This window comes from Triturus cristatus, chromosome 2_2, assembly GCF_964204655.1.
Source record: "Triturus cristatus chromosome 2_2, aTriCri1.1, whole genome shotgun sequence".
NCBI lineage: Eukaryota > Metazoa > Chordata > Amphibia > Caudata > Salamandridae > Triturus > Triturus cristatus.
This window is the reverse complement of record NC_140582.1, coordinates 207,809,823-207,825,053: the sequence shown is the minus strand read 5'-3', so window position 1 is coordinate 207,825,053 and position 15,231 is coordinate 207,809,823. Positions and strand designations below refer to the sequence as shown.

General features: G+C 44.9%; 1 protein-coding gene across 26 annotated transcripts in view; it reads right to left on the bottom strand.

Moving 5' to 3' along the window:
• Positions 1–6,954: 6,954 nt before the first annotated feature.
• SEC31A (SEC31 homolog A, COPII component) overlaps positions 6,955–15,231 on the bottom strand; it is a 350,984-nt gene continuing 342,707 nt past the window's right edge. For all 26 annotated transcript variants that reach the window (XM_085641210.1, XM_085641201.1, XM_085641203.1 and 23 more), the window contains 4 exons: positions 13,165–13,437; positions 12,948–13,067; positions 9,479–9,550; positions 6,955–7,739 (listed from right to left, as the gene is read on the bottom strand). In XM_085641210.1, coding sequence (XP_085497336.1) covers positions 7,560–7,739; positions 9,479–9,550; positions 12,948–13,067; positions 13,165–13,437 — 645 coding nt within the window. In that variant the 3' untranslated portion in view covers positions 6,955–7,559. The remainder of the gene's footprint in view (positions 7,740–9,478; positions 9,551–12,947; positions 13,068–13,164; positions 13,438–15,231) is intronic.

Sequence of the window (15,231 nt, the reverse complement as noted above, 5' to 3'; positions counted from 1 at the left end):
GCCCGCTCTGGGATGCAGCTCAGTGGTAGGCTACAGAGAAAAAATTCTGCTGTTCCAACCACCTTCAAAGGAATTTGAGTCACCTGGTACAGGGTCCAGAACCCTACTCAACTGTGTGTGATAAAGTGTCACATTTGGCTCTACCTTTCTTGAGGACCTGCACCAGCATCAATCTCATGGAGGCAGGCAGACTTTTATGGGCAGACATCACCGATTGATATGAAGCTGGCTCTCTACCAGACAAGAAGCATCTGATCTATACTTCTCTCCATCAGTGATGCATCCGTCACAATCGTGAAAACTGGATGAGGGAAGGAGATTGGCATGCTGAAATTCAGGTTGAAACTGGTCAATCACCATTTGCAGATCCTGCACGGTCTCCTTTGAGATCTGAATGGAGTTGAAGAGGCAGTCTTGATTCTGTACCACTAGGATCTATGGTTCCATTGCAGGCTCAGCATACACCACCTAACGTTTGGAATGAGGTGGACGCTGGTGGCTAGAAGACCAAGATGCCTGAGAGATATCCTCACCAAGGACCAGGACTGACCCTGAAACATCAGGATCATATCTTGTATCTCCCAAACTTGTTGCAGTAGTGGAACGGCCTTGTACACCACAGCAACCAGGACTGGCCCATCTGTGTGGAGCTCCGGCTCACTGATGGTGAAACACAATCTAAGGAGGTCGGCCACTGTGCACAATGACTGGCTGTGGTAAGCTCGCCTTTATCAGCAGGTTGTCAAGGTAGAGGAATAGCTGCATCCTTGACTTCGGAAGATGGCAGCGGCCACTGCCATCACTTTGTGAACACGTAAGGGTCCAAAGTAAGGCTGAAGAATAGCGCAGCAAACGGCAAGTGTTTCAATACCACCTTGAATCACAGGTGGACTGCAGGATGGTTATTTGGATATATACATCCTTCCAGTCCAGGGACACCATCCAGTCTCCTGGATCCACACATGAAAAAATCCGAGCAAGAGTGAGCATTTTTAATTTGTCTTTCTTCATAAAAAGGCATTCAGCTGCCACAGATCCAAAATAAGACTGAGGCCTCTTTCTTTCTACGGACTGAGGAAGTAGCACCTTCCCCTCTCTGCGCTCAGCACCCACTCAACTGCACCTCTTGAAACTTGAAGGTAGACTTGCTAAATCAGGATTGAGAGTGATCATTTGAAAGCCAGTCTGGTTTGATGGAAAAAGGAGACAGGTAAGAGAGGAAAGGCAGGACATAGCTCCGTTGAATAATCTGCAAAGCCCACCCATCTGATCTGATGATCTTCAGCCAGGGAGGAAATGCCGTATCCTGCCTCCTCCCAGCAAGGCCTGTGCCTTTCCAGGCAAGCTTAAGCAGCTTGGCAACAAGTGCAGCAGGGGAGGAGGAACTGGAGGTTTGCTGTCAATGCTGGTGCGAATGGGTCAAGCTGCTACCATGATGAAAAGGCTTGGTCTGTTGCTGCATCACACAGTGGGACGGCTGGTGTTGCTTGTTAGCTAGCTTCATGAATTGCTGTGTAACTTCCCGTATTGTTGGGAAAATTGCTTTGCTGGCTTTAATAGCACCAAGGATTGTGCTGTGGCGTGATTGACGTTACAGCACCAAATTAGCCTTTTCTCCAAATAACCTGGCGCCATTATAAAAGGTGTGTTCATTAGGAACTCTTCCACGTCTCTTTAAAACCCCGTTGATCTCATCCTGATATGACTTCTGAGAACATCATTGGATGCTGGGCTGCAGGCTCTCATCCTATTCAATCAGTGGTGTCCAGGTCAGCTCGAATTATATATTTTGCAGCATCCAGACCATCATGTATTGTTTGGCGTAGTAAGGTGCTGAGGTCGTCAAGAATGGATGGATCTCAAAGGCCATATCCCATAATGTATGAGTGCATCTACCCAACAAACAAACTGCTTTAAAAGATTGGGGGACATAAATTGCAGAAAAAAAACATTCTCTTTTTGGAAGGCATCAAATGTCTTTGAGTCTTTATATGGAGGACTGAGTGGAAAGGAATTTGGGTAAACCTTTTTGTTGATGTCTGAAATATCAAGCTCTCCTTTGTAAGATAATTGGTTAGGAAGTTCGGATTACTAGGAGATGGTCTAGGTCACCTAGCCACAGGCCAACTGACCACAGTGCATGAGCAGAGCTTGGACCACATCGCCACTAGGTCATCAATAAGGGTTTCACTGAATGGCAGTAATGGCTCATTTGAGACTGGTCCTAGTTGAAGAGTCTCAGTCAATACATTTGTTTTCATCTCCCCAGTGGGCAATTTCAAGTGTAGTCCCTCTGCAGCCCTCTAAATCACCACTGCAAAAGAAGTACTTTCTTTCACTGGTGGCTCATTCTAGATCTCTTTCAGGAGATGTGTCTAGCCCACTGGCGTTTTCTAGGTCTAGGTTCATGGAATCACCACTATATTGAAGGTGAAGCAATATGCCCCCTTTCTTAACAACATCTGTATCCTGAGGAACATAAGGGGCATCCTGAAATGGATCACAATTGGATCGGAAGAGGGCCTAAATTCTTGGATAACACTTGTGTAGTGGCAGAGGTCTTGGATTAGGGTCTGGTTTTATAATTGGTTGCACCTATGTGATCTCACTAAACATCATGGCCGGAAGCAGGCAGACGTCGATTTGTGTTCAGATATCAGCATCGGAATCAGATCCTAAGCCAGCACCAGTACGGAAGGAACCAACATGGACCTTGGTGCCAGGGCTGAAGTTAGGATGGCCGTCGGGGGGGATCTGGTAGCAGGTCACAAGGGGGCAATTGGCGTTTAAGTTGGACCTGCCAGCAGAAGTCTGACTGGCGACTCCTTTGGCTCCATTGGGCCTAAAAGTGCGACAGAGTCAAAATCGCGGAAAATATCTGCAGCATGGCCTCTTTGAAGGGTGCTATTTCTGTGGGGTTGATGACGGCACGGGGAATTTGAGAGCAGTCCAGAAGCAACTGAGAAATAAGGTAGGATTTGGGAGTTAACAGAGGAGTGAGATTATATTGACGCACTTACACTTTCCTGATGCACTTCAAGTGGCGGGATAGGTTTGAGTCCTGTTTGGCTTTCTTCCGATTATGTCTAGATTTTGACTTCAACTCACAGGAAGAGTTCAATCAGAAAATTGACTTTTGCAGGAGCAGTCACGTGATCATGACCACGATCTAGACTGCCACTTGGAGCCCGATGTTTTCACCAAGACTTCTTCTTACGTTTGACGATGAAGAACTTCGCTTCTTGAATCACCTTCAGGTACACAAGCGCACACTTTTTGCAAGACTGAGTTGTGGCAGACCAAGCACCACAAACGTAGCTTGTGCGGATCTAGGACAAACATCTGCTTCTTGCAGACTCAGCATGGCTTGAATCCTGGCTTTTTCGTTGGGGACATAGTTTCCTAGCAAATTGTCATTGACATTTAGAAGTTAGGAGCGGAGTTCCGGATCCATGTCAAAGCCTGCAGAAAGAAAGGACTGACATCAGTGTACAGAGATAGATCTTATTCGCAGGTATGCTTTGTCACCTTTGGGGTGGTGCAGAGCCACAAAGGAGCCACATAACGACATCTACTGGTGCACAGGAGTACTGCTAAGACAAATCTCCAGATCCAGTTTAGTGCCTAAGGATGTTCTAAAGATGAGGATTGTGCAGTTAGAAGTATCCATCACAAACTTTCTATCAACCATAGTCCTGTAAGGACCTGCAACCCTCTGCACAGAAATCTTTCTCATATTGATACTGGCTTTTAACACAAATATCAAGAGTTGGAGCTGCAATTGCCCTTCCTAGATGTAGCTGTCTATACTCTAAGCCTTCTGGAGAGCAAACTACAAGTTCAGGATTGCAGCCTGACTTGAGGTATGTCTGGGAAATGCTGTGCTAAGGGCAAAGAGAAAGCCTGATCCTAAAGCGCTCCTTCCCTGGGTTCTTAATGTACTAACCTCCCACGAGTCTATCAGTTTCTTTTCTACTGCCCAGTTTCTCTAACTGGTCGTTCACAAACCTCCAACAATTGCCCTATCCCTGCTTCTGGGAGCTCTTCCAACTCTCTTCAAACACAGATCAATTAACTGTGCAGCGTGTCACATTCTGCTCCTACTTCCAACCATCTGTCTTCCACTGTACTGTGCAGGTAATGCTGTGTTTAAGATGAACTTATTGTTCCATTGAAGACAGGTGGGACTGGAACTAGCACTGCTTGCTGCCAATTGTTAGACCCTATTCATGGGGCAACAGGGCGGACAGGGGCTAACTGGCCTCAACTGTGCTGGTGGATGTTTGCCACTGGTGTCCGTCCTGGTATGGCTCTGCAAACTAGGCCAAGTACAACCCTTTCCATACTTTGCTCTCAGGGTAGCGGGGCCAAGTAGTCACACGCTTCTCAAGGAGGTGTGAGGGAGAAGAGCTCAGAACCCAACAGTCAACCAAAAGACACAATAATGTATTGTCCTGCCCAGTGATATTCTTTTATGTAAAAGAGGCTACATCAAGCTCACAGAAAAACAAAATACTACACATTTATCAGTGTGGCCTTACACACACACGAACGTCATTTATAGTTTGCCCCTTGTGACCCATGGTTCTGCTTTTGTAACACCCGGCCTCAGAGGTGGCAAAATATGTGCCAAGAACTCGGGGGCGACTCGTCCATATGGGCTTAGGGACTCCACCCTCCTTGCTTTCCACCCATTTTTTTTAAAATCACACTGAGAGTGAATAATAGTCTATTATTATCTCTTGGAGAAATAATAATTTAGAGCACCAAGAACTGAAACGGGACCTTTTTTCAACAGCTGAGGTAAGAAAAATAAAAAGGCTTTTAAATGTATGTTTTGTGTACAGGTGAGTGTGTGTGGGTGAGGGTGACAGGTAGGGAGCTTGAGTGTCACGGAGTATGAACGAGTCAAAGTGCGTAAGAATAAATAAGGAGGAGTGCGACAGTGACTGAGTGTAACTGAGTGAGAACCGCCAGAATAAGTGAGAACTAGTGAGAATGTGATTGAGAATAAGAGTGAGAGCGAATGAATGTGAGTTAATGAGACTGAGTTTGAATAAGTAAGAGTGAGTGCAACTATGAGGGGGTGTGAATGAGCATTAATGAGTGGGAATGAGTAAGCATGCAAGAGTTCTCAAAAATGAATGAGTGCAAGTGAGTGTGAGTGAATGAATGAGAGAGAGAGAGGGAGTGAGCATGGGTGCTAACTATGATATTGCACAGGAATGGCTCCAGTATGCAGCTCTACCAGGTCATTTCCTGGGCCGTGCAAATTTGCTCCAGGCTAGGAGATATTGCTTAACAATTTCTGGTTGGAATACTCTAACGGTGAGGCATATACAGGTAGAATTATTTATCACTTTGCACTGTGAAGGAGCTGGGTGTCGATTTAAATGTCAGGGTTGTGTTTTTAAAATCCGTTTGCAGCCCTCTAAAGTTTCTGATCAGTTCAGTATTAGACCTGTTTCCTTATCATTTACTCTGCATTCGAAGTCTCATCTACTTTACTAGAAGACTTCAAGTGCAGTACAGAAAGGAGGTAGAAAGGGAAAGCTCATGCATTCAATTACCACAGGAGGCTGCTGCCGTCCAAAAGGGGGCTATTTACGCGATGCCAAAGCTGCACACAATACCTGCACGAGGTGACCGAGCTCAGAGCACTCAACAGCAGCCCCAACATCAGGCCCACACCTCATCTGAGTATCTGTACAGAACTAGTTTTGACAGCTAGATTTCGTGATCACTCAGGTACTTGCCCGAAGAACAGACTATTGTGGTTTGTAAAGAATGGAACCGAAAACGTAAAAGAATTAAATAAAGTGCTCAACCCTGGAAGACCACTTATTTTGCAATTTGTTTTGGCTGTACTGAACTAGAGCATAAGTGAGCAGAGATTTAGAGACCGTGTTAGTATAGTCAGACAGTTGTTTTGAGTTCATTGTTGACACTGACTGTGTTTAAGACCTTGTGCCCATGCTGTCATTTCCTAATACACATGCAATTGCTTAGCAACTCAAAGATGTCTTCTTGTAGTGGTAAATAGAGACTGACTGCCAGATAGGTTTTACACCAATGTATTCACATCACTCCCCGTGCGTCAAGCTCGACGATGGGTAACTGCGACACAATGCACCTCATTTAAGGCCCACTACATTCCTCACTAGGCCATCTATGGCACTGATCAGATCTTCCTCAAACTTAGCTGCCACTCCTACTGTCAAAAAAAATATACCAGCCGCCATCTTTTCTTACAGAAAATCTTGTACGGGTCGTACGCTGTTAGCTGTAAAGACTGCCAAGATCTGGAAGTTGCATCCAAAGAGTATAAGGATGTTTCAAAACTACATCTAGCTTAGGACAGCTTGAAAGATGGAGCATCTACTAAACAAGAGGCGCTCGGGTACAAATGAAGCAATATGAAATAGGGATACATCAGAAAAGGTGACTACATGTCCTATCAAATTTTGCATCAATTCACACCTGACCACAACATTGCGAACCTCAGGCATGCCACTAAATGATTTCCCGAAAATGCAAGACTACAAATCCACACTGTAACAGACATGAACAACTAACAGGTTAAACCACATAAAATATTTTTGTGGCCTTTACAAAATATGAAGTGCTACACACAAGCAGCAATACAGTTGGGTCTTTGGAGGGCAGGCAGCGAAGACATTTGGGCTCAAGAAGCAAGTAGGCACCTACAGTGAAGATCCCAGAAAACAAGTGCTCTATATGACTGTGCAGCGCGTTGTTCATTTACAATACTGTGCTTGTCTGCATTTATCTTATTTTTGCAGTCTCTCAGAGTGCTTCCAGTGACCCCCCAAAAAGTTAGTTATACAGGGAAATCATTAAAAAAACACAAGGATGATGACTATTAAAAAAGGACATCTGTATTATTTCAAACACTCAATTGAATCCATTTCTTTAAAAGTAGAATAACACCCGTTAATAAATTAAGAGGTTTATTTAAAATATTGTATGTGGCTTGCTTTTGCTATGATTCATGGCTTGTCTTCCTCACTGCGAAATACCGCTCATCATTATAGATTTTTTTAACAAATGCTTTGTCTTGCACAACTCTGACAATCAAAGAATAAAAGGGCTAAAACACAGGACCACACATGTACTTTAATCCACCTGACAGCGTGTGCAAGTGATTGGGACGCTGGGAAGGGAGGAGAGGACATTTTGTTGCAGCTCTGCTTTCCATATTGCTAACCGCATCTTTTAGAATATTCATCATGGAACTAAAAACCATGCGGTAATAACTGGTCCATATATTGTGCGCCTACAGTTGGCAATACTGTATGTAATCCTTTAAATATTCTAATCTGGGGTGGACAGTTTACAGCAAGTAAAAAAGTGATTTAAAAAAAATCAGCACCAAAGTAAGTTTACTGTGAATCTAGCGGCACTTCTGCAGACAGTGTAATGCCATTTACTGTATTTCTATGAAAAAAATAATATTGTGCATGGAAAATGAGCTGATTCCAATGTTTTCTTTGCAAAAGGTGCTGGGGTGTGAGTCCTTAAAAACAAAAAAGCAGCAATTAGACCCCCAGTTTGTTGGCCTGAGTAAGAACGACTTTCAGCACAGGCATGAACGCAGATGTCTCGCTAAAGTTGCTGGTGCTCACAATGTGAGTATGGGTGGTCATTCCCTCCATGTAGTTACGAGAATCAATGCTCCTGGCAATGCTGTGGAGGCCGTTGATGATTGCAGGTGAAAGCTGTAAGGGGAGGCAAGCCAACAAGAAATGTAATGAGCAGAAAATAAGGTGGACATCATTTTATGGATGTATCACACACTCTTGTGCAGGCATATGCAGACGCTCAAGTGTGTGTGAGCCCGCACACATGGGAGCGTGTGTGAGAGTATATGTATTTACACACATGCACACACACACGCACATATATACAAACGCACACAGCATATCTGAAGACACTTTTATGGGAATAAATGTGTTTTGAAATGTCTACAGATAAAAACAAAGGATGCCATCAGCTCGGTCTCAGGAGGTTGGTTAAAGTGACGTTGTGTCAGGAATATTTGTATGATGAAAACTGCGAGGGGCAATGACGATTTGTAAATAAGGACCAAGCAGAGCCAGGACAGAAAAAAACAACAGCAGACAAATTAACTGGATAAAAACAATGGGTTGAAGATGATTTTTCACACACCGTTATAAAAGGACTGTAAATAGGTAAATACACAATGTGAAAAACAAATATTCGAATTAGAGATACGGATTCATGTTGCATGCATAATGTTAAGACTTTGCAGCCACCCTAGTTTGCACCACCTTCAATGTGTTGACAGCCGTTCAGTGAGGGGGAAATAATTTACAATCTAGGACCTCAGCCCAAAACTACATCTGTCTAAAAATCTAACACTGCCCCTTATGCATTGGAAAGGCAGCAGATTTTGCGTTCTGTGTACTTCAATGAATAACTCTCATCCTGTTTTATACAAAGCCATGTACTGCATTTATAACAGTTTTAAGCACGGTAAATAACACTATTACTAGTCCCTAACTTAACAGCATTCGAGGCAGAAGGCTGAGTGTCCCTTGCCAAGCTCCAAACTCATGGCCTCCAGATGACTGCAATTTGCCAGAGATGAGCATCAGCCATTTTGTTCCTAAGTGATACTGAGCGACAGACTCCTATGTGTAATCGTGGCTCAGTTCTTAATCAGGCAAAGGGTGTAGTAAATGCGGAAGCATCCTCTGCACCGCTGCAGAATAGAGCCACAACAACCATAAATTTCAATGCAGCATTGTGATTGGTCGGAGGACCGTTGATCAGCGCTCAGATGGGGACTGGGGGCCTGGGCATGTTCCCTGCCAGGCTGTGTAATGCAGACTGGTGGGGAACATGCAAAGTGCGCATGAGTGTTTGCCTGGGCCAAGACAGCCGGCCAAGCAGTCATGCGCACTTGGAGTGTGCAAACCACTCGCCCCAACCTGACCCAGCCACGAACCTGTGAAAAAATGATAACTATGTTATTACCATTTTATTTTTCCTGCTCAAAGAGCAGTGGGGAGACGCTTGTCTGCTGTAGCGAAGGAGCTTCCTCTGGTTCGAACACTGCCTGAAAACTGCAAATGAAAATGCTAGACAGCCATGCTCACCAAGCATCCACAAGGTTTGGATTGAGACATACTCACAACAATCACAGAAAGTACATTTGTGAGGTTAAGGGATGTTTGTATTTTTATTTTTTGGGGGGAGTTTCTCAACCTTTTTGTTTTTCTTTAAAGTCATTAATAATTTTGACATGCTGCATCCAGTTTTTTGAAACAGGCGATTAGATTACACATTTTTGAACACATTAATAAGGAAAAAGATTTTCAAAATATTTGACAGTGAAATGTACAAAAAAATTGTCATTTAACAATTTGAACTGTTTTTGTAGAAGCAATCATCCCTTTGTAGCCGAAGCTACATGGGGCATTAAATAACTTACCGTCTGTTCCCTAAGTTTATCATAAAGTGACTCCAAGCGCTTGTTAGCATCTTCCAATTTTCTCCTAGTTTGCTGCAAAAAAAAAAACAGAATACATTTTTTTTACGGCTGACAGTTTAGTGTGACAGACTGCAATCCACGTGTCATCCTTAAAGCTGCATACAGCTTTGCTACCAGAAAAACAGTGAGTTATCATACACACAGAATTGGCATCACGTAAAATTACCCACGCGAGTACCTTTATGACATGCACCGAACATTTTTGACGATTAGCCCATACACATTCTGCTAACATTACCCTCTTGAGGCTTCTTCCAATGGCAATGCTAAAGTTGGCTAGAAGTTAGTTCAGCACTACCTGTGTGCCTGAGCTACCCAATACAGGCTCTAACTCCTCTTGTTCCCCTTCTCAACTGCTATAAATCTACACCCAGACTTGAGAATGGGAAGGAGAATGCATAAAGTTACCTTTTGCTAGTGACACTTTTACTCTTCGCCCCTTTGGTCTGAATCATTATCCACATCCTTCTATTGATCCCCTCAGCCACTAGCCAGAAAAGCAGACAGCTTACTTTTTGCAAGGGGGACTGTGAGAGTGCACATCCCAGTGGGGAAGGTGGGGAGCGGAGTATGATGCACATATGCGTGGGAGCGATAAAGCTTTGACTTATTAGCTTTAGAAGTAGTTCCCTCTCTGGGTACTCCATGGCTGGGCACCCACAGGGTTAATAATTTGGAAGTGCCTTCGGGTTAGTGTAACAGTGTCACCATCATGGTAAGTTTATCATTTTAACTGCAGTCTCCAGGGAAAACGGGTGATATGTATATTATGTTTTAAGATGAGTTAGGGCTTTTCTGGCTCACAGAGCTCAGATCCAAGATATATTTTTCGTTAGTTCTTTTTTCAATGTTAGATTAGGGTATGGTGGGAGTGTCTTTAGGAATCTGGGAGGATATACTGGCTAGTTAACTATTGTTGCCGCTTTGCAGATTAAAGCCATCCTATCATTATGAACGTTCCACCCCTTCAGGTGTACCTTTTGCAGAGATCTGGGAATACTAGTGAGAGTTCAGTGTCACTGGGATAAATAATGATCGAACCCTTGTGTCTGAGGAGGACATTTTACTCAGGTTTCAACAGAGAAGGAGAAAGACCCAACTTCTGGTATTACTCCTCTCCAACTAAGAGGAAAAGTAAACTATTGAGCAAGAATTGGCCATGGTCACATTTGTTTATTTTATTATTTCAAAGTGTCTTTATTGGGTTTTGTAATACAGTAGGTGCATACATTAATAATGGGAGCCACATAGGGCGGCATATTATATATAAAACATTCAACAGGATAGCAGATGGAGCAAAGACCCAGTAGACACAGCAGCATGCACAGCCCCATCAAGCCGGCCACATTCCGAGTGCATGTAAAGAGCAGTGTTACATGGCCAGATATACTTTTGGGGGGCGTTGGTCTTGGAGGGCAGATAAGTGTACGTACAAGGGCCATCCACATCTCGGGAACATCTTGCAGCTTAACTTCAGTTCTGAGCTGTGACATTCGGAGCTCTTCCGCTGTTGTCCATTCTGCCATGTTGCCTATCCATATGCAGTTTTCTGGGGGCTTCAGGCTCAGCCAGTGGATTGCCACAGGGCGCCACTCAAACAGAAGTGTAAGGTTCACAAATCACTTTTTAATTGGTTATTTGGTCTTAATAACATCAATACCTACTAAGCACCCTGGCTCCCCAGACCAGGTGGAAATAAGCATCCCCTGGATCACTATCTCGGAGCATCAGAGTTCAAGGCACCACAGAGTCCCACTATCGCGTACACGAGGTATTTCTGCACATTAATACGCATCCCTGACTGACAGGCAAAGTGTTCTAATATAGTAAGCAGGCGTGGCACCGCCTCTACAGGGTTCCATAAGTACACAAGCAGATCATCTGCATAAAGGGACAGCAGATGCTTCACTGCTCCTACCTCTATGGCCCAGTCTGATACAGCATCTGAGCCGACAGGCCAACAATTCGGCTAACAGAGCATAGAGCAAAGGGGACAGCAGACACCTCCCATTCTGCGGATATGTACCCATTCATTTCCACCCTTGCTACGGGGCTAGGGTATAGTAATTTGGCTACTGTTATAAATGACAGGCCAAAGTTCATGGACTGCAGGACTTTAAATATGCAGTGCCAAGACAGCGTGTCGAAAGCCTCCTCTGTGTCCAAAGACACCAGCGCTATGGATCCGGGATGTTGTTGTGTTTCAGCCAGGAAATGCTGCAGCTGCCTAAGACTGAGTGAAATCTGCCTGCCTGGTATAAATTTACATTGATCCACATCAACTAGAGTACCTATTACTTGTTGGAGCCAATGGGTCAGGACTTTACCCAGTATTTTTTTTAGCAGTATTCAGTAGTGAAAGCAGACGATATGCCCTACAATCTAGGGGTTCTTTCTCAGCTTTGGGATGACTACGATCCAAGCCTCTCTAACCAAGCATGGAAGAGATCTCCTGTCCGATGCCTCCTGATACATCTGCAGTAATTTCTCATTTAACAGGTCACTGTATGCACAGTACCATTCAGCCAGTAGCTCATCCGCCCAGGTGTTTGATTGGTATTCAATTCCCTCATAACCTTCGAGGTAATGAGCAGTAAGCGGCTCCTCCAATTGCGTTCTCTGGGCATGCGACAATTTACGTACGTCTGGCACTTCCAGTATGTAGCGTCCACATCAGCGGAGAATGGGTTTTTGTACAGCTGCTGATAATATGCCTGAAAGATGTAATTTATCCCCTCCTGCGTGTCCACAATCAAGTCATTAGAATCTCTAAAGGCCATTATACATTCTAATGCCTGCTCCAGTTTCGTGGGCCAGGACAATAGTCTGCTAGCGTCATCTCCCTCACTGTGCTGTATCTGGTAAAATATACGATTCTGTAGCCGCTCTTGCTCTATGGTTTTCTGTTCGATATCTGCACGAGTAGTGTCCAGCCTAGCCTCAGACTGGGGATCTCTTCTGGCGCATCAGCTCCCCTTCCATGTCATGAATTTTCCTATCCAGTGCTCTAATCGTTGATGGCACCTGGGAACCTCACTGTCACATTTGAGACCTGGTAGGGAGAAGAGACTGAAGCATCTGTTCCTTACCCTACATATTGAGACTATTTAACAATCTTTTGGTGACAGAGCTGAGTTATACTGAGGCGGAAACGTCAAGAAGTAGAGAGAATAAGGACTTCCTTACCAAGGGAGACATATATGTCATCATTCAGCCCCGTAAAAAAAAAAATTTGTGCTAAGGGGCTAGCAGGCATCCACACAAGGCTGATTCAGAACAGTATTGATGGCGCAGGCCTGCTAATTCACTGGCGCAAGATTTAAATTATATTTATGCTTCTTACATTCCTTAATACCTTCTTGCTCTAATGACCTATGCTTCAAATAACAAACAATACAAACCAACCTACCGGGTCTGATGCAGATAAGAGACATTTCTGAATAAGAGCCTCAAATGTTGTCTTCAGAATAAGATGCTCTTCAGGGATTGGCTTTTTGGTTATCTTCTCTGCAGGCAATGCATGTACAGGCTGTAAGATGACATATCAAACATCGCACTCAGTCGTCAGGTCACAGGCATGTTATATGTTCTAATGTTTTTTGATAAAGAACAGAGAACATACAAACCTGTATGGAATTCCCAGTGGGAGCACCAGGTGCCCCTTCAGCACTCGTTTTGTGGGCAGGCGGGAGCCCACCAGGCTGGCCCAATGGTTGCTGGATAGGCTGGAAAGGGATCTGTGGAACAGACTGTCCTGTAGGCATGTGGGACGGCTGGAAAGGAGTCATCATTGCTGGTGCAGAGGGCCCGGTAGGCTGATGCACCTGAGACTGGGCATCTGCCAAGGGGTTCATGATTGGAGCAGTGATAGGTGCAGGAGAAGCATAATTTTCAGGAATCTAGAAAAATGTACAACATTTTCAACTGATTAGTTTTCTTAAATTAATGGAACTACAGATTTGCCAAACAGATTTTTTAATCTTAAACTAACCACAATGTGTCCAAACATAGAAATCCATAGTCCTATGGTTTTATTTCTATGCAAAATCAAATAAGCAAGCATTGGATACGGTCTACTCAGTGTGTGACTATAACTTCCCTTCACACAGACACCTATATGTAGTTGTAAGCCTCTTAGCATGAAAAGAATCAATTGTACATGAAGAGCTTAAGCAGTCTGACCCAACAAAGCAACACATTCAGAAGTCCCATGTAGAAAAGAGCATTTTTACATGCACGACCAAGCGAAATAATGGACTGGTCTGTGGAAGAGAGTCCATTGATAGTAGCTCATGAGATATTTTATAAACTTCTTTCATGCAGCTTTGAAGGAAGTGCTAGGTTATCTGATATTTTGTTTATAATGTATTGCTCAGTCACAATGATGGTTGATGATGATCCTTTGGTGGGATTGCTAATTTCTTCCTTTGTTTGTATTTTAAGCAGTGTCATATTTTTCACAGCAGCAGAGTATCACCTAAACAGAGACTTCACCAATGGCCCGATATGGATGAGAACCTGAAACGCAGACAAAACTCTAGATTTGATGGAGTGTGCTGAATTGCTGTAGGAAAAAAACACCTCTCTTAAATTGTGTACGAGTTAACAATGCAGGTGACGAAGAGGAGCCAAGATGGCGATCGGGACGGCAGCGTAGGCTCCCGGCTCCGTGAACCTCCGCATCCCGCACAGATATCCTGCATGAGATCCTTAGCCTGCGCTATATGCCCGTGTTGGTGATTGAGAGCGGCAACCGATCGCGTGATTCTGAAGTTTCTGGCGGCGGTACCGCCGGAGAAATGTTCACCTGAAGTTTGCGGCCTGCGCAACCCTGGAACCGGGACCTCGAGTGGACAACATGGCCGGGCGGCAGTTCAACAACAGCGGCCATTGGTGACTGGGTGGAGTCGGAACACCGGAGCGGCGCGGATATTGGCCTGAATTTCGCCGTGGTCATTCCTACCACTGGGCGTAGCGGAACGAGTGCATGCCCGAGGTGGCAATTCCAAGATTCTTCGGTAATTGTCTGAGCCCTCGCCAGTGAGCTGCTTGGACGCTGCCTGTAACTCGTCCCGATTTTCGCGGGCTGCTCCCGGATTTTTGCGGGCGCTCGTCCAGGGTGAGGATAACTGTTACCTGTGACCATACACCAGATATATATTTTGCCTGCCCCCGGAACCCTGTTTGCAGTACCATGGAACTTGATGTGCTTGTGCCTGAGTCCCGGTCCCAATCAGGGGTGGAACTACCCTGCGGCCATCTTGATAGGATGGATTCTATCATCCTGTACACTGGGTCGCAGCAAGATTGGGAGTGTGTGGCTAAGAGGAGCGTAGCGCAGCGGGCGCGAGGAGCTGTGCTGGGGTACGGCGACCTTCTCGAAGCTCTCGGTGCCCTTCGTTCCACCCTGGTTCACGGCGCCTGGGTACTGGGGAGAAAGCTTGATGGTATTGAGTCAGCGTCGGAACAGTTGCGATCTGCCTGTCCCCAGGTAACCAGGGACTTGTTTTACTTCACACAGGAGGACAGTGTCGTGGCCGCCCCTGTGAATAGGGGAAAGCTGGAAATTCCTGACAATGTGCCAACGTGTGGTCGGCTGGCTGTAGGTCGGGTCTGTTCCGGAGGTTTTAGATTTGAGCAGAAGGTGGTGGCTTTGTCCCACGCACAGCCTCCGGCGACCCAGGCAATAATCA